We start from the raw sequence: 21,430 nt of genomic DNA on the forward strand, positions 1-21,430 counted from the left end.
GGTTTTATCCAGACACTGCATAATACAGCTTGGGACACCGGTCTCCATTTTCAGATGAAGACTGACGGGTTTAAGTTGTTTGAAAACGTATCACATATATTGAGTTAGTTGCTCGGCCCTAAGGTAGAGGATTTTAACAAATTTTAACACAAAATTAAGCAGTTTTATTCTCCAAAATATTATCGGGATTGGCCCTTTAAAGCTAGTAAATCAAGTTGTGTATGTAATAGAAATAACTCAGGTCTGTATTTAAAGCTAGTCAAACTTCAGTATGTAATGGAAGAGGGAAACATCTAGACCGGATCAGGTCTGTTTAAAGCTAGTAAAACAACTTACGTTTGTAATGGAAGAGGTAAACCTCTAGATGAGTCAGGTAACTCTTCATTATATTTAAATAATCTAATGATACCCCAACCACAAGATGACTTCTTTATTCTACCTGTCAGGTCATCAGTAGTATTGACTATAACTTCAATAACAGCCACTATGTTAGAATTCTTTAATGATGTGTGAAAATAAACATTCTGCCAAAAAAAAACCACACAGATTAAACACAGATCCTATTTCGTTTTGTATTTTATAGTTTAAAATTTTGTTTTATAGATAGAGAACAAATTAAAAAAAAAAAAACACGATTTTTCGTACAATAAGAGGCAATAATCCAGGAAGTTATAGTCTGATATGTGCAAATATTAAAAGGCAACCAAGATCCTTGGGTAATAAATTTACATTTCGAGTTTCATCAAAATAGGATAAAAATTGTGATGCCTAGAGGGTCCACAACCTTGGTATTACATACTTTTACACTATTTGTGTACAAGGAGCGGCCATTTTGTCCAGTCCAGCAGCTTCGGTCTGATTTTCACCAAATTCAAACTCAACTGATATTATAACAGTGATACATGTATATTGAAATGGTTTTTAAAATCAGATAAAAATTGTGACCTCTAGAGGGACCACAACCTAAAAACGTGAATTTTCGTACTATCAAGGGCCATAATCCATGGTCCGATAAATGCCAATATCAAAAGGACCCCGAGATCTTTGGGAGATAGACCTATAATTCAAGTTTTGTCAAAATGGGATGAAAATTGTGACTCATAGAGTGTACACAAACAAATTGTGGACGGATGGACGTCAGGGGTGACGACATAATAAGTCCACATGAAACTGCTTTGGTAGAGAAAAAATTACTTTAATGAAACTGCATGATAAAACCCTATGTCATATTTTCAACTCTATATCATTTGTATAATAATAAAGATTAGATTTTATTTTTAAATGTAACAATTTAAATCATATGTACCTGTTTGTATTTGATTTTTTTGCTCTCACCACATGGTACTGCTGGTCCAATCCACTGTCTTCCAAAAAAACATTTAAACTTGAGATCAAATAATGAAACCGATACTTGATATAATGCTGATGTTCCTGCCACCTATAAAATATACATTGAGCTTAGATATATATTTACATTTTAAAAACATATAAAAACAGAATATACAAAATTTCCCTCATCTTAGCATACTGTGTGGCACATTTTCCATTTCCTTATCAGCAGGTATATAATTGTAAACCCAACAGCTGATTACCCATAACAGGGTATTAGCTGGCTCAAGTGCACGACTCAGTCCTACCAACTACCCCTCTTCTCCTCACCTAACAATTGATTTCAAATCAAGATGTAATTCACAGCTAGACAATCAGAAAGTCGAGTCAGTCTTAATAACTGTTTTAAAGCTACGTTCCCAGAAAAGTATTTATTGGGTGGTTATTTCCAATAAAAGTATGGCAATTTTGGTATATATGGAAAGTAGAAATATCCAATCTTACTAGAAAAAACACTCATGGAGCGCATACAGGACAAAAATGTAGGGGTTTCCCCAATCGACAGCCCGACGATTAGCAGTGTCTGCATGCGTGACGTCGAAGGTTGCATGCAGAGATTGAGCGCTTGATGTACATTTTGATAAACTTTATAAAGAATTAGACGTACAATACTTTCTGAGATAAAAATGACGGAAAAAGACACGGGCAGGGATAATCCGAAAATTTAATTAGGCTTCGATATTTGTAATAAATAGTCAGCGATTAAAGACAACATTGTCTTGTGTATGCAATGAATTCTCCTCCGACTTCACTTGCGTTGCTAGGTACCAAGAGAGGTTAAGTCAAAGACACAAACATGACCTCTTTTGATCGATTTTTTTTAGCCAGTGTATTCCCCGACAATTGCAATGTTTTGAAAAGGATTTGAAGCAAAATTATGATAAATTAATTAGTTTGAATATGTTTTTAGTCCAAATATATCATCACATCACCCAGTTTGTACCCGGGAATGTATCTTTAAGCCAAGTCTATGTATAGTGCATATTAGTCCAGTAAAGTTTGTACCCGGGAATGTATCTTTAAGCCAAGACTATGTATAGTGCATATTAGTCCAGTAATGCCACACCCATTTCTTTAAAGAGTATTATAGCTTATTGATTTCAATATAGTTTCTGGTTTTCATCACTAAAAGGTAGATACTTATAATGCAATCTAGACATAGGTTTTGGTCGATTCTAATTAAACTTTCCCTTTAAAGTTTTTAAATCAATATCTATATACTCAACATATAGAAGTGTTGCGGGTTGAACTAATACAAGTAATCAATAAAAAGCTTAATTATTAGATTTTCAGAATAAAAATTGCTGTTGGGAAGGATAATGTATTTATCTGATAAATCTGATGGCAATTCAATCAAGAAAATTGTCCCCTGGAGAATATATTAAGAGTTAGACTATGCTTTACTGCTAGTAGTTAGTAACCTACATGTATTAGCACTGATTGATTACCATATATGCTGAGATCAAAAATAAAAGTGATATCAGACACATACACAATACAATATGGACATTCAGGAGCTACTACACAGAAAATCCAAATAATATTGACAATTGCAGTTTACAATATCAACAAATTGATAGTATTTTAAGGATACAGTGTAGAATTTTTCCAGTAAAAGCACAAGTCAATGGAAATGCTGCATTCTTAAAAAAATTTTAGATTAAGTTTTCATGAATACGGTCTCAATGCAATAAATCCCCCCACCCCTCTTCTCAACAAAATTACAGATTAAAATATTCAAATGATCCAACTTTTTCTGGTAAAAATATACAAGAATATACATGTAAGTTAGATATAATATTTTTCATGTTAGTTTGTAGTAGGCCTAGATTTAAATCTTTAGTTACAGTTGTTTCTAAACAAAATTACAATATTACAAATTAAAATATTCAAATGATCCTACTTTTTGTGCTAAAATACAAGTATATACATGTACATGTAAATTAGATATAATATTTTGCATGTCGTTTTGTAGTAGACCAACACTTAAATCTTTGGTTACTGTTACAAATTCAACTCACCAAATTGAGATACTCAGCTATTCCTTCTATAGATCTCAAGTTTAAACAAAAACCAGGAAAGTGTTGATTATTATCCTTACTAGAACCAGTTATATTAAGAATGCGTTCATGTCCAACATGGGGCAAAATGTTGTATTTATTACGAAGCATTTCAAAGTGATTTTTATCAAATACATATTGACCGGATATTGTTTTAGGAGTATAATCAGGAACTGAAACTTGCGGCACTGGACCACTTGTATTATTTCCATCAACATTTTCAGCATTAGTTTCAGCTAATTTGGTTTCCTTTTCATTTGTCGATTCAGCATCGACATTCTCAAAATGCACAGAGGTCATTTTGGAAAATACTAACTTCAAATTAATGACAACAAAATTACTTTCTACTTTTCCATTCTAGGCAAACGACACAACGCTGTAAAAAAAAAGAATATTGAATAGATGTCCAATCCATCATTGGTAATCATAATTATTCTTACAAATATCGAATAACTCCAAAATATTAAGACTATTAATAAAGTTTTGCTACTCTTCTGGATCAAAACTGAATTACTGTTTGATAGTTTATATATATTTATATAGTAGTACTGACACATGACAACAATAAAGGTCAAATAGCACTACACTGATTTTTATCACCTGTATTTCTAAACTTATGATCGACGGTACCGATATTGTGTTTTATTCAATAGCTCAACCAGGAAACTTTAACAAAAGACTGTCATTATTTATTATTCAAGACCATTCATGTTCTTCCCAGTGTGACATCACATTATAAGTAAACAACAGAAATCAACAATTGGGAATAAAGAGAGAAAGAAATGGGGTTTAACATCCAATCGACATAAAATAGGTCATTTCGGGACTAAAACATGGTTCAATTTTATTTCGATAATTCGCTTGCGCATAGGGGTCTTTAGTTGTGGGAGGAAACCGGAGAAAACTCACGAGGTTGGACAAGTGACCCTACTCCTTGTCACGTACAACCGGGTAATCGAAACCATGTCAGTTGACTCAATGACAGACCTTATTATGATACAGCACACACATGCTAACCATTCGCCCCCCCCCCCCCCAACCTCCACAATTGAGAATAAAGAAAATAAGTTAAAATTCAATGTTTATATGTCAACAATATGCAAGAATTTAAGTGACACCATGTTACCAAGACTACAAGCTACTCATCAAGTTAATGTTTACATTTCAGTATACCATAAAGAACTTTCTATAGATTTATATATTATTCATTTCTACTAGAAGAAATAATGATTCAATGATCACTATAGCAACGAGAAAGAGATATCCTGTTCTTATTCAATGAATAGGCGGCTACACCTACCGACTAAACAAATTTGGAGTTAAAATCTTATCATTAATCTTCTAAAAAAATACAATTTTTGTCATCGGTAACTTATATAAAACAAAATATGTACTGTCAAATGGTTAGCTGAATGGTTAGCGTGCGCGGGCTGTATCATAAAGTCTGTCATTGAGTCGACTGGCATGGTTTTGAATCCCCGGTTGTACGTGACAAGGAGTAGGGTTGCCTGTCCAACCTCGTGGGTTTTCTCCGGGTCCTCCGGTTTCCTCCCACTGCTAAAGACCCCTATGCGCAAGTGAATTATTGAAATAAAATTAAACCATATGTTAGTCCCAAAATGACCTAGTTTGTATCGAGTGGACATTAAGCCCCATTTCTCTCTCTCTCTCAAATAAAAAAAGCTGTAAAAATCATAGTCTACGAATATACCATATTTTTTATACCAACATTTATATTACCTCACATGTTCTCACAAGTACGGGTGTGTCACAAAAATAAATCATCATATGCTTACTATTTTCGAACACCTATTTGCACTCAATAAAGGAATTTACATAGCTGGCTAGTACACTTTTAGATCACTATAAGCAAATGGTTGGATTCATTTCTTAAGCAGAGTTGTCAAGTCCGGTAACCAATCTATAGATTTTTTTCTATTGTATATAAGGCTATCTTAGACATATTATTAAGGAATTACTGGTTGACACTTATTGAATTACCACATGCTACTTTCATTGATTGAATACTATTTATGGACTCAAAATTCAATTAATCTCATCAGTTCTTAAGTTATCACCTATAAACTATTCAAGAGCCAATTTCTGAAATTGCATTTAAGTGTAACATCTAATTTCAAAATGAGCAGAAAACGTCATACAAACAGTAAAGACAAAGTTATTAAGACAATGAAAAATACAAGTCAAACCCCAAATTCTTGCTCCTGTTATAACTGGTGGGTGTCATGTATAAGGTAGACAATGCTTACTCTTTCTAGTACATAACTAACAATATCTGTAAACAACATTAAATTCCAATTACAGACTCCAAAACACACTGACACTGAATCGAAATTCACAAAATACATCAAAAAAATTCTATGCAATCTTATAATCCAAAACCATTATTGATTATACATAATTCATATTGATAGTAACACTGTGAATAGATGATACGATATCATAGCATAAACACATTGCTTAACAACAGTCACAATATTCACTTCAATTATACCGCAGAATCGATTCTCAAAAAACAACAACTGAAAGTTCTCAACAGCAGACTACCATATTGATCGGACATCAGAAGGTGTGGCTCAGCACACACAGGATAATAGGAACACCTAGAGCACATTAATCCTTATAATCAACATTCTCCTGGCAAAGTCAAACTCTTAAATTTGTTATTATATTATTATATGTGGCTCATTCAGTAATGGGATTAAAGTAAATAGATATGATTGATTTATTGCATGCTTAAAAGACCCTGTATAAGAATCGTGAATCACAAAAGTAAGGACTATTAATGATTATAAATAGAAATGTTTATACCAGTCAGTACAATAAAGGGTTACCAATATAAAAGAACAACACCCTCGTATTTGTTGTGATCATGAATAACTTGATTAACAATATTGTATGAAATATTATTTCATCTTACATAAATGGTTATTATGTGCCTTTGTTTTTTTATGGGCCTGTCAACAATGATTATAGAAGTCGGATGAATTATAACTAGCTACTATAAAAGGTAAGCTTCAATTAAAATCATATTTATCGTGGGGTTTTAAAATTGTACAACATTAACATTTGTTGGAAGTCAGTGTTCAGATCATGTGACGAATCAGATTAATTTATGGGGCTTTGTATTGTGGGGAATTATGGGAATGCATAATTTATATTGAAATATTTTCAGAGGGTTTCAGGTAGGGTTATAACCATTTTGAAGACAATTGATAAAAAAAAGGATTCTTCCTGGCTGAACATCAAACTGATAAAAAGTTGGTCAGATTGCAATGTAGTGTAAAATATCGTTAAATATAAAAGAAACAAAATTATAATCAAATACTAATTAGAATGGTTGTAAAGGTAAGTACATTTATCATATTAGGTTTAAGTTTATTAAAACATAGGATATGCTGTATTCTCTTTTATAATCAAATACCTGGAACTCCTTGCCCAAAGCATATGTTAAGTTAAGTCAGTTCAATAGAGTTATATAAGTATACATAAGTCTTACATGTGCTTTGAACAGGGCCCTGTGTAGGCTACTACAAATATCAGTATTGTCAAGTTTTACTATAGTTAATTTTCAAAGCAGCAAACTAACCCAATCTATGGTTATTGACTAGTAGTAAATGGTACTTCAATCAATCTTGATCCAGCACATAGAGTTAGGATTTTTCTTTCTTAACTTCGGTGGAATTATCATGAAGACATATTCAAGCTAAAACTAGGCAGGATTCTTTCTTTACTATTGAAATATGGTGTTAAAACTTTTTGAACACTGGAATCTCACAATATCTCAACTTATAAGATGGGTTTCAGTTGCTTTGAAGGTAAAACTGGGCCCAACATTGCTCCGAACAGTGTTATACTAATGGCCTTGTATTCTCGCTGGTCAATGAATCGATTCAAACAACAGTATATTGCTATCATTGGAAAGTCCTTTTGTGTACATACATGTATATCTATTCTAATTCATCAATAGGCCCGGTTCTTTTCCAAATACGGTGCCTTGAGGCAACATTAGTTTCATCAGCTTATTGTATAGAAAGGAAACAGGATAATGAAAAGAAAGGTATATCTTCTTCAAGGCATTGAACACTGCAGTAGACAAACAAGGACTAGTTGGGACAGGCATAGTAAAAGCTACTATTTGAATATGGAGAGTGAATTGAATAAAATCAGTTCAAAAGTTAATTTTGAATCAAGACCCATTTTATCAAGTGGGACCATGATATAAAGTCGATGGTGGGACCAATTTGTAGACTAGATTGACTAACTAGTGAGAATTAATGAGTATTGTTTGACATGCTGACAAAATGTAGGATCAATGTCCAGGTTCCAGACTAATTATTTCTTAAACCTTATATAATATCTACCGGCACTGTTGATGGAGAATCAGTTTCAGACGAGTAATTTGCCTGTGAATTTGATTATCTCAAGAGCTTGAGAACAAGAACATTTTAATAGATGTTAAAAATAATAATTTGACTCAGCTGTTATTTTTGAAAGAGATTCAGCATTTTTCAACAGACGTGCTCCTTTGTGACTGTATGACTTACATTTTAACAAAGAATTTCATCAATAATTATATTAAAACACATTTCTGACATGATTTCATTAAACATGCCCCTTGATCTATCACCAACCGACAACCTCACAGTGTAATTTAAGACAAATGTCTATAGTTAGCAGCACAAGCTAATCCCTTTGCATATTCGATATGACCCACTAGTTACAAATTGTCATTGCTATCATTATACTCACATTATTTCTTACTCATTATGACTGGGATTTTTGACTAATGATCTATGTCTTGGTCATCTGGTTAACATATACAAACTTTGCTCATGCTCCATTACAGAAAGATTTTTGGTAACATATATAATTTTATTGTTAGTTTTCTAATCAATGGTTAAGTCATAAAAAATATCTTTTATGGGACCAGCATAATACAAGTTCTCTCAAGAAAGATTATTGCACTCTAAAAATAAGGAACAATAAAAATGATGAAGAATTCAAATATCACAAAAAGTACATGTGTGTTACTGTGTCTATAAATTAATCAACGGTTTGAAAGAACTATTTTTACGTTGAGATATATTCATCTTATTTTCCAAAACATAAAAATAGTTCTTTGAAAGTTAAATGTCGTGTTGTACAAAACATTAAACTCCATGATATATCGATCATATCTTTTGATAAATAATACTGTTATTGTCACTTTTGTGTTTTTTCTACTCCAGCGTCAATCAGTGACACATACATGTAATAATATATGTGGAAATTGAAATATTTCACCTCTCCCGTACACTGATTACAGATCTTCTAAACAGATGATGAATATAGAAGACCAGAAACTTTCTGTCTCTGTTTTAGGTTGGAATTCTGTCAAAGATGCACAATTTGCTGGATGATAAAGTATATAACTACAATACATTTTTCATACAGTAAGTATTATGCTTTAAGTAGCATTCTTTTTACTTTTCACAACTACCACACTTTTACATGCCTGGTCTATTGGATGCTACAAACCTGTGTTAACAATGTGTGTGTCACCTGATTCTAATCTTTTGTAGCTCTAGTCTTACTTTTTACAACTACAGAATAGTCCTATTTCATTTTGGCCAGCCATGTTTACTTTAACTTTTTCAAAATGTATGTTATCGGGGAGTTTTTGTGGTCTAAGTGGCGTGGTTTCATAGGAAGAAATGGGGAACTTTAAGATAGCATCCAAGATGACCACCATGCAATCACTGACCATAGCCCCTGCTATTCAAGTTAAGGGGTAAATTTTGGTGTCTATATACATTCACACTCTTTTAGATGAAAAACTCATGAAGTCATCGTAAAATCCAAGATGGACACCAAAAGTCTCCATACTCTGTAAAACTGCTATAAAGTTTCATATTGGCATGCAAGAACTTTGTTTTATTGTAGTCAATGGTTTTAATGAATAAGTTGACCACTATAACCTAAGTACTGACACCAAAATAACAGTTCTAGCATGTGTATGTGAAAATTTATTCCAGTTTTAGAGTTTGGTGGTTATTTTTGCTAGCAATCTTTCATTTGTTTGGTTGGTTTTAACAGATTGCTTGACCCCAAAAACCATGGTATAGGGATACCAAACTTGTGCTCCTAACATTCTGGGAAATACTCGGGTAACTGACATTACATGTACACTTACAGTAATTCGTATTACACATGTACAAAGTTTAAGAGCAAATAAATAACTTCTGACAATTGTTGAACTTAATAGTTTTCAAAAATTTATTTTTCACATAAGGAGGGAATTAATAGATAGGTGGTAATATATAGGAGCTTTTACAGGTTTCCTGTTTGATCTCATTTTCGGTCATGCACAGACCGTGGCTGTATTCGTAGACTGAAACCCATAGGCTATTGTATGTTTTTGAGTGAAAATACCCTCATACCAATAGCATGTATTGATTAAAATGGAACTGGCAACTATTTCCATTTCCATTTCCATTTCAGTATGTGACTATTATTTCTTTATTTTAGAAGGGTCAACCAAACACATGTTATCTATTAATTGTAGGACATTAACACAATATAAATGGTTTATCCTATTTACATTCAATGGAAGACAGGGTACCTGTGGGGGTAATATATATTGTCTGCTATAAAATGATGATTTTGTTGAATCAATGAATAATTTTTTTTAAGACCCTTTTTATTTTTTCTGCTAATTGCATTATGTAACCATATAGATCATCTTGTTTCAGCTTTTGGCACTCAGTGAAATTTTAATCCAGTCAATTTATATCCATCGTCGCAACCAAGAACGATACATTTGTGTCCCATTTTATCAAAATTCCAAATTCACTATTTGGATCAGAGATCAACTGTTGAATGAAAATATATAACTGGCTTCGACGCATTCTATACAGATTTATAACAAAAGTTGTCTGTTGTCCTTTTGTATTTAATGTTTGAAAATCTTAGAATGTAACTGTCGCCCTACGACGTCGACCGCTAAAAAATAATACTATTAACAGCCTTCGTGATTGTCAACAGACCTTGTTCTGACTTTTGCTATTGTTAATCCAATCCAAATACTTCACCCCGACATTTCTAACTATATTCTACCTTGTTTGATATTTTTTTAAAAATGTAACCTGGATTCAAAATATAATCATAAAGGCTAGAAAATAACATAGTAGATTCGTTACAACATTCTACATATCGTAATTTCTCGTGAGAATTCTCCTTTTGTTTTTAGTTAAATTAACCAATCATAAAAATTCTACTTGCAAGCCCGAAATTATTTCTTTATTGTCCAATCAATAGACGCCTTCCAATTTAGTTTATTCTATTCTTAGTAACATTGTGTAATTGTAATACATCCTAAACGTAGGCGTGCAGTATGATCGTAATTACACAGAGTAATGTCTTGTATAATGTTGTAGATATTGAATTAGAAAATGATTCAAATGAACCAAGTTAACCAGGTAATCAAATAACTATGGCCTTAGATGGTTTAACCTTTAATTAAAGAATTGTACATTTCTATGAAAAGTTTTCCGAAATTTTTGAGCGAGCATATTTTAAGACGAGTAATGACTCGCACCTCATGACAAGGCCTGGTCTATGTTGAAAATTGATACCAAACGGTTAAACAGTTACTAACCAGTTATTCAAATAACAAAAGTCCTAACCGTAAGAACACTAAAATTAACACAAAACATATAAATCGGCTTCATACAGCAATGCATCTTGGTTTATGCTTTTATATACAGCATTCGACTGGACCGTGGGCGAGGTTGACATATCGTCTGCTACAACGTGGTATATCATCAAGAAAACAAAAATAATTTAGACATGATTTGAAATATTTTTATTGATATTATTAAGACAGAAGACCTGTCCGTCTGTATTAGTCATCACATGGTCTCCAGGAATTGTATAATTTGTCATTATCTGTGTTTAGTTTATTGCACTTTAAATAGTTTAGATGTCATTTGTTAACGCATCGCTCAACAGCGGCCTCGCTTCGTACACTCTATCATTTAGCCTCGGTCCGGGAGTATGACGTCAACGTAACGGTTAATCTCCGCTCACGACGCCATTTAAAATTAATCAGTCAACGAAATCCTGTTTAAATCCAAGCTGAATCCAAGCCATTTGTGGGTCTACAGAGTTGATTTTGTGCTTGTTGTGGAAATAAAGATCTAATTTATAATTTCTATGACATCTAAAGCCTAAATAAAGACTTGCAATAATCAGATTTAGCTCTTGCATAATGTATGTTTAAATAAATATCAGTCTGCACATGTTTGATGAATTCTCATAAATGGTGGATCAGTTCAAACATATTGTTATGTTTTTTAATCACAAAATTCTACTTGGAAATAGTGTTGAATTATTATATTATATATTTTAATAGAAGGTATGTTCATATTGCAGTTATAGGGACGAATAGGAAGTTCAGAGGAAAACGTCCGATCAAACGGGTGCAGCCTGTTTCATAACCTGGCTGTTTCGTACTTAGTTCATTCGTACCTCACTTCGTACCTCAAACTGATTCGTACCTTTTCCTATATGTTGTTGAAATAAATTGAAATCAGTTGAAAAAATTGAAATAAAGGTGAAACATAATTAAACAATTTGATAAAATCCAACCGCTACGCGAAATTTATAAAAATGGCTGCCGAACCAGAACTAGCATGTGATTTGTACCTTTTCCTATTGTTGAAATACCGTATTTTTCGGTGTATTAGGCACACTTTTTTTTACCAAATATTTTATTTTCTAGAAGGGGTGCGCCTAATACATAATGTTAAGCGAATCCAGGCTTTTCCCGTGTAGACACCGAAGTCGGGAGTTCAAGAAATAACTGCCCTAGAATCCACACATGTCGACCGGGTGACGCTACCTCAAAAGTTTATGATAAATTATCACTCAAATTAAACACAAAACTGTTTCCTTTCGTTTCCATTTATATTTGTCAGTAATATTTTAGATAGTTTAAAATTCGTCCATATTTGTCAATAACCTTTAGATACGGTTAAAATATGTCAATAATTATTGCCCATATTTCTGTTCTTTCGTGCATAAAAATTAAAAAAGATGTCGACATTTTAGGCTATCCCGTGTACAGTATAGTGTTTGTCATAACCGGCAATGCAAACACCATCGGCTGATAGCCGTTCAGCGTTAACGATGTTTTAAAAAATAGCATACGTATCGTTAATATTTCTTGCTAATTCTACATCATATATTTCTGCTATTCCATATACTCTTGGCCATTATCGGCAGTCCTCGCACGTGCACGTTCAAGGTCAGTGGTGTTGTCAGTCAAGTTGACGAATAGGGCGTGGTATGCATTCATACAAGCATTTTCATTGGCTCAATATAAGTCATTGGTGGGAAGGGTGGGATTACAGTTAAACTGACATATATTGAAGTTGTTCTCTTGTCTACGATATCAATCCTGGTGGAAGTGGGCAGCCTCTATGATTGACAGTCAATCCATTCTTCCTCAATGTGTGGATAACATGCGGCGCTCTATCTATTCGCTTTATCTATTACCGCACTCTTTAGCGGTTCGTCTCGTAGTCATTCTGAATAAATAATTTTTCAAAAGTTTGGAGGAAGGTTCGTTGTTTTTTTTCTATACATTGCTGTAACTTATATATCTAGCCGTTTCAAGTTACCGATAGTTTTCATGCAACGACGATTCACTGATTGGCCCATTGTTATAATTTACCGGTATCGTTAATTATCTACCGGTGAGTTGTCATCGTATGATTTATGAAGTTGTTTGTTGTTCACAAAATCATTGTTTCTTTGATTGGTATTAAAAATGCTATTGTCTTATGTTACTGATAGATATAAATGGCCTCAATCTAGGTATTGTCATGCTGCGTGTAGTGGGCGGGGCAATTGACACAATCGTTTGATTGTCAGTTGTTTGGATAGTATAAAATAAACTAGAATTATTGTTTCGCTTTTTACCGGTAGTCAGGATTTAAGCCGTGAGTAACTGATCATGATAAATTATTTCTACAGTTATTATTTCATTTGTTTATCATCAATACATATTCATTTATCACAGCCAATTGCTCGTGAATTTAACAGGATGTAATAGACGGCCATGTGTGTTGTGGGCGGGACTCTAATGACAATTTGACTATCGTACAGGCGCCAGAATTACCATTTAAGTTATGAAACAATTCAATTGAAAGTTGTAATTAATATAAAGTCTTACGCAATTCAAAAAATGTATATAGAGTTTAATTTCATAAAGAAATATATATAAAGCTTGATACAGCTAAAAATCGGTAATTATTATAACTGTAAACAGTAGAGTTTGGCCCAGTTACTGGAGATCGCAGGTGTATTTGAATCACGTATGGTAACTATGGTATGGCACGTATGTCACAAGGCGCTGGAGAAGGGTGCGCCTAAACCATGCATTTTTATTTTTTCCTGAAACACCTCTGCCAAACTCGCCCTGCGCCTTATCTACGCATGCGCCTAATACACCGAAAAATACGGTACATTTAAATTGAAATAAATTTAAATACCAGTCGTCATTATCGCCGATTGACAACCCACATTTTTCCTCGTCCACTAAAGAACAGTGAGATTTCTTTGCTTTAATTACCCATATTGATCGTTGCCATTTCTAATATTTTCCAAAAAGATTTTCTTTGTACGCACTAATTTATCGATTGGTACTGCTATCTATGGCAAGCTTGTCGAGGAATGCATGTCAACGTGTAGCTTCCGGATTATCGTTAAAACATTCCAGGGGCTTGTAAAAGCAGTGCATGTCGAGTAAATATTTACTTTTGTTTTTTGTGTAGGTCATTTTGAAATAAATTCTACAGCATATTATTCTTTTTTTTAAAAAATAAATTAATTTTACGGGAAATGATGACAGTTGTGTTCAACTTTTCCTTTCAACTTATTCCTGAGTCCGAAACGTCACCTATCCTTTCAACTTATTCCCGTGTCTGAGGCGGAACGTCACCTGTCACAGTCCGAAATGTACCTGCCCAACTCCGAAAGGTCGGGGCCATATTGTTTTTAGTCTGAAATGTCGTAGGTCCGAAATGACGCGGGACCGAAATGACATGTAATCAGTCACAGGGCGAGTGTAACGAGAACTTACGTTTAGAGCTGAACTAGGTAGTAGGTACGAAACGGCTCATGCGAAGTACGAATGAACTAAGTACAAAACAGCCAGGTTACAAAACATCTAGCATTGGATCAAAGACTGTTCCTATAAAAGTCTAAAGGAACTAGAAATGCACTGGCTGCTGAAGTGAACGACAAGCTTGAACATGCGGATTAGGATTTTTTGCAACACTTTGAGTGGGTTAAAAAAGACTCTTACTGTATTATCTACTCCATCAATGGTTTTTAAATTAATACAAAGGGGGATGCTTGTTTGGTGAGCTTCATGTTCTCTGTCAAATGCTGCTGGCAGCTGTGTATATCGTGTTTGAAAATCTCTCCAAGAATTTCCTGTGAGAACACCCGCCATTGTTGACAACTTTGTTTACTTCCGTTATTCGGCTGCAGCGTAATTCTGGTATCAGCTATTTTATTTTTAAAACAAATTATTTGGAAATGTAAATTTGAACAAAAACGTTCGCACCATTTTACTTATAGATGGGGTTTAATGGTAAAAAGTGATTAAGTCTTTCTAAGATTGTTCTTATTTAGGTCGTTTAAAATCTTGTGCTGTAGCCAAAAAATTACGCTAGCCCACAAGGGAGGGAACTCCAAAACAGAAAGCGAGAAAAAAGAAAGGAACAGAGGGCGGAGGCGACATACATTAATAGGTGGTTCCGAGGTTCCGATAGCCTACCGGAGTACCGGTACCAAATTGTATTTCATATTTATAAACTGATAAGTACAACATGCCAGAATAAAGGTTAAGGCCATAAACAATCAAAAGTACTAACTATTTTATCTGTTGATCATGAGAATTGAGTTCATGCCACCATCTCCCTGTCACCTGTGTGTCTTGAAGGGGTGCAGGCAGTTTCGTAACCTGGCTGTTTCGTACTTAGTTCATTCGTACCTCAAATTTATTCGTACTTTTTCCTGTGTTGTTGAAATCAGTTGAAAGAATTGAATATTCTGAACCAGAATTAGAATATGCACGAGATTTTTGTACCTCAAATTGATTAGTTCCTTTTCCTAAATCCAAAGCTTGAAAGAAATTGAATATGCCGAAACAGAATTAGAATATGCACGAGATTTGTCCCTCAAATTGATTTGTTCCTTTTCCTAAATCCAAAGGTTGCGATGCCTTTCTTTAATCTGATGTTGATTATCGAACCCATTCTGCTCAGTGAGTTGTGATTATTGACGACAGTTGATTGGTGAAAGCAATTCTGTTATTGAAACCCAACTGCATGAAAATGGTTTTCGATCATAACCGATGTAAATTTAGTGAAATGCTGAAGCAATTTTAGTATCAATGTATCCTTTAATTGTGTGTGAATTACTACTATTGGGCAGGCTGTGTAATATAAATTTAGCGTAGCCGTTGGATTTGATCAAATCATTTCACCTTTATTTCGATTTCAACAACATAGGAAAAGGTACGAATCAATTTGAGGTACAAAGTGAAGTACGAAACGGCTCATGTGAGGTACGAATGAACTAAGTACGAAACAGCCAGGTTACGAAACAGCTGACATCCTCTTGAAGTTGAAGAAATAACCCATTGTGACTAAAACTCAAAATTGATTATGTAATATGTAGGCCTAACATTTAATTATGAAAACAAAATAAAGATATCAGTGATAGATCTCCTGACTTGGATTTAATTAAAAAGAAAGCCATCAAATCATCAAAGATTTTAGGCAAGATTATGGCTGTGGCGCTTACTTTTGACAGTACCGGGTTAAAATGTCTGCAGAGGATGCCAAATGTTGACAAATTTTCAATTCATATCTTTGTAAATACTGAATGAAATTTAACCATTTTTAACTGGTAGTTATTTTGGGCTTTCAAACTTTCAAAATAATGTAGGCCTAATCCCATAAATGATGTTGATTAGGAAACTGTAGCACTACCAGTCGTTCAAATATGGAAAGCAGTGCTGAAAGCTTACCAAATCCAACGTGTGACACATTCCCAGCTACACATCTTCATTTTGGCCTTGATCATCAAGATTTGTCTGGCTTGGATACTAAATTAATTCTCTACTTTGGACTTTCAAGTTATTTGTTTTATTATGGCTATCCAAATCAGATATGTACATCTGCCAAAGTGATCGATCTAAAGTTCTTTCAAAATAGGCTTTTACATTTACACAGCATACAATTTTATATCGAAACAAATTACACAGTTTTAAGCAATAGCCTACATTATAATACTTAAAGTAGCTAAGTCTCTAACTCAATATCATCCAAAATCTTCAACATTGAAAACACGATTTATTTGTCAAATTAAATCAACATTGATGTTGTGATCTTACCGGAAAAAGATGGGCTTTTGATATCCAATATGTAAGACAAAATAAACATTTGTGTACCATAATGCGCTTCAGCCCCAGTTGTAACAAGAGACTCGAGGGACGAGGCTAGACACATTGCACCAAATCAAACGGCGTAGGTAGACTGGAATAACCAGACGCTAGAAATTTGCACTCGATCGAGACTGCTGGGTTATTTCGCCAAACATAACTGATTTGAAATTGGAGTAAAAACGGAAACCATTGAATGTAAATCAGTTTATATACATTCATATTACAGTATTTTATGCGTTGCGACCCACTTTTGTCAATTTCTAGGTCTCAAATGTTAGCGATTTAGCTCCTTTAAAATTTAAATAGCATGTCTTTCATTCTCTCAACTCACTCACTCTTGCAAAGTCCAGCCAGCTGGAAAACACCACATCATTTATTCTCTTAGAATTCAAATGATCGTCTAATTTGCTTAGCCTATTGGATTGGTTAATTACACCCAATGACTATGACGTCAAGAATTACCCAAATGTGGACATTGCTAACAAGATTGACTGATTTAGTTTATGATTCCAATGCAACCTTGACTCGAGATGAGTCACAGACCTTACCTCCTTTTATTCTGAAAATATTGAAAACAAATTAATGTTGTTTTAAATAAAAACATATCTAATTCTAAAAGAGAACTTTTAGGTCAGACTGTTCTTATCTTCACCAAACTTTATTATTGAAATAGCATAAATAATCAATTATATTTCAAAATTGCACATTATCAAACATTTACATTTAAATTTACATTACAATAAAACATGTTTTGTTTTTGTGATTCTGTGGACAATCTGGCTTCTGGTGTCTTTAAGATAATGATCTATTTTCTATTTTTATTAGGTATGTAATTGATAGAATGATGTCAGATTGAAATCAAAAAGATGGCAGAGCACTCGCCATCACCATCACCCAAAAGAGCTTTTTATGGCTTTGTTTTGTATCTAGTGGCACATCTATCATTTTGTAAGTCCATTTCTATTGTTCATGTTGCCTTGTAGTTTTATTAGAATGATTAAATTATAAGACTTTTATATAGATATGAAGAATTATAGTTTTATGAAGTATAAAACTAGGTACATGTAAGTAGTTTTTAAAATGACAGCTGGCTTTTCTTCAATTTGTTTTAAAAAATACATACCATTGGATTAATTAGGTCTGATGCTTTGAGCACCTTTTAGAAGATTTGATATTATTTCCATCTGCAGCAATGATTATTGTTAGACTAAAATCAATCTGATTAAAACACTGATCCTATTTCGTTTTGTTTTTTATAGTCCAAAATTTCGTTTTACTTGTCTTTACTACACTATGATCTGGAAGAGTTGTTATATAACCCACTTTCTGGTTGATGTGAGGGATTAGCCAATGAACCAGTCTGTCACAGCTAGTTCTTGGCGTGCGTTGCACAGAACTGTGGGTTTCCTACTAGAAATATCAACGCTGATTGGTTAATCAAATGTCTTAACGTCATAGGGTCAAAAGCTGCTTGTATGACCCTTGATGCGACCTTCCACTACAACTGGTCAGATCTTCATGTGGTGGAGACCATCGAAAGTATAAAAAATTGAAACGAAATATTGATCTGTATTTTAATCAGATTGTAATGTATATTATCTATTGAATATTTTTTTTATTGTTTTCAGTTGTTTATGTAATATGGGCATTTTTACCCGAAGAATGGCTTCATACAATTGGATTTACTTATTATCCAAGCAGGTTAGTAAGTTATCTAATATATATGACATACTGGTAAAATCTTTTATTATTTAGGCCACACCAATTTTGATTTTAGTATTTCAGAAACTTAATTAGAATTTTAAGAACAAAGCTCTTATCTGCAAGTTTTAAAATTTAAAAAAAAACAACAAAGCATCACTCTTGTATGATAAAGTTATTGATCAAGATCCTAAAATTTAAATTGGTTTGGCCTTATGTTATGATATCATAGTTTATATACATATCTCAATTGAGATGAGAGGGGTTCACAAGTCCGCCAGTGCACTAGTCCGCCACTATAAGAAATACTATAAATATGGGTATCAATAAACCTAACCCTAACCCTAATAATAGATATTGGTGGACTAATGAACCCTAGCCCTAACCCACCCCTAACTCTAATAATAGACTTTGGTGGACTAATGAACCCGCGGACTAGTGATCCTTCCCCATCGATACAAGGGAATCAAATACCGGTACTTCTGAGAATAAAACTTTGGGACTGTAATTCTGGGTTTTTTTTATATTGTTAAAGTAACTTTATTTGTTGATGTCATAATAAAAATAATACAATTGACTTCCATAACCATAACAGATAAAGGAATTTTTGTGTTATCATTATGTAAAAAGTTTCTAAGATATTTACTCTAATCCTTTCCATCCCAAGTGAAACATGTGGCCTTCTCAGTAGAATTTCATTGATTATCGTTGAAAGCTACTTTCTTTGCATTTTCTCATGAAATACCAATTCAGAGTCCAGATTTCATCGGATGTCCTCAGTTTACTCCAACTTGTGCATTCAACTCCAGTGTCTGTTGTGTAATGCTTGAATGCGATGTATGTTTAATCTATCAATACTAGTAATCATTGCATCCTTTGATAGATTGTTCTGTCCACGTTTCCTGGTTTGTAATGGAATCAGATTTCTAATGAATACCTGTAGTCTGCTTTAATGCCCTTTCTTACTTCTGCATCTCAGATCCCTAAAGTAAAACAGACTTGACATTGTTTGTTCTCCCTGTTTTACCGACGACATAGCCCAGATGGGTGAATTTCTCCTCTTTCCCCTCAAGTTTTACAACTCTTCCATCTATGTTGATTTTGATTGCCTCGTCTAATTTGGCAACGTACATGATCTTGGGTTTTGTAATGTTTATCTTTAGACTTGTGATCTTGGCAGCATCTTACAAGTAGTCCAAACTTTTGCTTTATTTATTTAGTCATAAATTCAGTAAAGTAAATAATTTGTTTTAGAATTAAGAGAATAATAATATTTTATATATTATATTTACAGACACTGGGCAGTGACAGTACCAATTGGCTTACTAGTAATATTTATTTTAGCTTTTCCAGTTTATATGGGACTATCATTGTATAAAACAGCCCCTTTAACATCACTTGATACAATAACAGGTAAATATATCCTTTTGAACTCTCTTTACATATATTTACAAAGTTATCACCCATGTTATAAAAATCATTAATTAGACATTTATACACCTGCCTAGCCCATAATTAATGGTTCTGATTTTCAATGGATTTAAGAGAGAGAAAGAGAGAGTTAACCTCCACTCAACACAAACTAGGTCATTTTAGGACTAACACATGGTTTAATTTTATTTAAATAATTCGCGTGCGCGTATGGGTCTTTAGCAGTGGGGGGAAACTGGAGGACCCGGAGAAAACCCACACATGCTAACCATCCACCCTCCACCCCCCAGTGGATTTAAACATGATTGCTAGTTCATAATTTAATTAAAAAAATGGATAATCAGGACTTTTTTTTATTATTGTAACAACGGTAGCAATGACAATTAAGACCACACTGTTCTTCAAACGGCCATAACTCTGCTCCATATGAAGTAATTTGACTGAAAATTTTCAATATATTCCTTTTATCTTACATAATGCATCTTTAATGGGATATTTTGTAATGCACGTTATTGACATCACAAACAATGGGCTGCCTGTGGCTTAGGTACCCTGATTATATGTCTTCCAGGAGTGGGCACTGTTCCTTTTAAGATGTTTTTAATAGTTTAAGAGTATCAATGTGCAATTTGCATTTTTTGGAAAATATAAAATTCCTCACGGCTTAATCCATGCTAATATATACTCAGATTGATTATTTAACATTTAATTAAGAAAACAAAATCAAAATATCAAAGCTAGATCATCTCAATGCATGGATTCAGTCTATTAAAAACAGAACCATCAAATAGATTTCACGAAACATAAAGATGGTGGTGGATTTGTTTACATAGGGAGCAGTGTAGTTCGATGGAATTTCAACTCATCACATTCCATAGATACTGAATGAAATGGAACCTTTTTTTGGACTGATATTCCTACTACAGATTTAACTTTTACAATATTGTAGTTTGCAAGGTATTCTTTTATCGCTCAAAATCCTGCTCAAAGACTTTAAGAGGCAAAAAAAGTTTGCATGGAAATAGCTGTCTATTTTGAGTAATTTAAGCTCAAATTCAGATATTCCTGAGATTTAATTTTATATTATATACTATTTATCACTGTAGAACTTGCCCAAATGTGAACCTTACAGTAGATGTCCAGACAAACAGACAACTGTAATGTCTTATTTATCTTGTCCAATCTGGACCAAAATTAGTTCTAATAAGTTTATTTAATGTGCAGCTTGCTTGTCAACATTAATTCTTAACTGTCAACATACTTTCAATGAAAAGGTCATAATTTATTTTACTATTAGATAATATTAGAAGTCAAGGATTATGTAATT

The 21,430-nt window shown here is 33.4% G+C and overlaps 1 protein-coding gene and 1 long non-coding RNA gene across 7 annotated transcripts in view; one reads left to right on the forward strand and one right to left on the reverse strand.

Moving 5' to 3' along the window:
* The window catches only part of LOC126826739 (nephrocystin-4), a 38,424-nt gene extending 23,435 nt beyond the window's left edge, over positions 1-14,989 (reverse strand). Inside the window, exons 1-4 of one of the 6 annotated variants that reach the window (XM_050555775.2) lie at positions 6,015-6,152; positions 3,411-3,825; positions 1,307-1,438; positions 337-524 (exon numbers count right to left, since the gene is read on the reverse strand). In XM_050555775.2, coding sequence (XP_050411732.1) covers positions 337-524; positions 1,307-1,438; positions 3,411-3,749 — 659 coding nt within the window. In that variant the 5' untranslated portion in view covers positions 3,750-3,825; positions 6,015-6,152. Of the gene's footprint in view, positions 1-336; positions 525-1,306; positions 1,439-3,410; positions 3,826-4,049; positions 4,224-5,189; positions 5,585-5,656; positions 6,153-14,820 lie in introns of those variants that run through there. The other 5 variants (XM_050555776.2, XM_050555774.2, XM_050555777.2 and 2 more) reach the window with 5 other exon arrangements.
* On the forward strand, positions 6,253-8,908 carry LOC126826741 (uncharacterized). Its single transcript, XR_008788739.1, has 3 exons — positions 6,253-6,477; positions 6,643-6,815; positions 8,832-8,908. It is a non-coding gene; the product is annotated as an uncharacterized LOC126826741 (long non-coding RNA).
* Positions 14,990-21,430: the final 6,441 nt, after the last annotated feature.

Source organism: Patella vulgata, chromosome 7, assembly GCF_932274485.2.
Source record: "Patella vulgata chromosome 7, xgPatVulg1.2, whole genome shotgun sequence".
Lineage (NCBI taxonomy): Eukaryota > Metazoa > Mollusca > Gastropoda > Patellidae > Patella > Patella vulgata.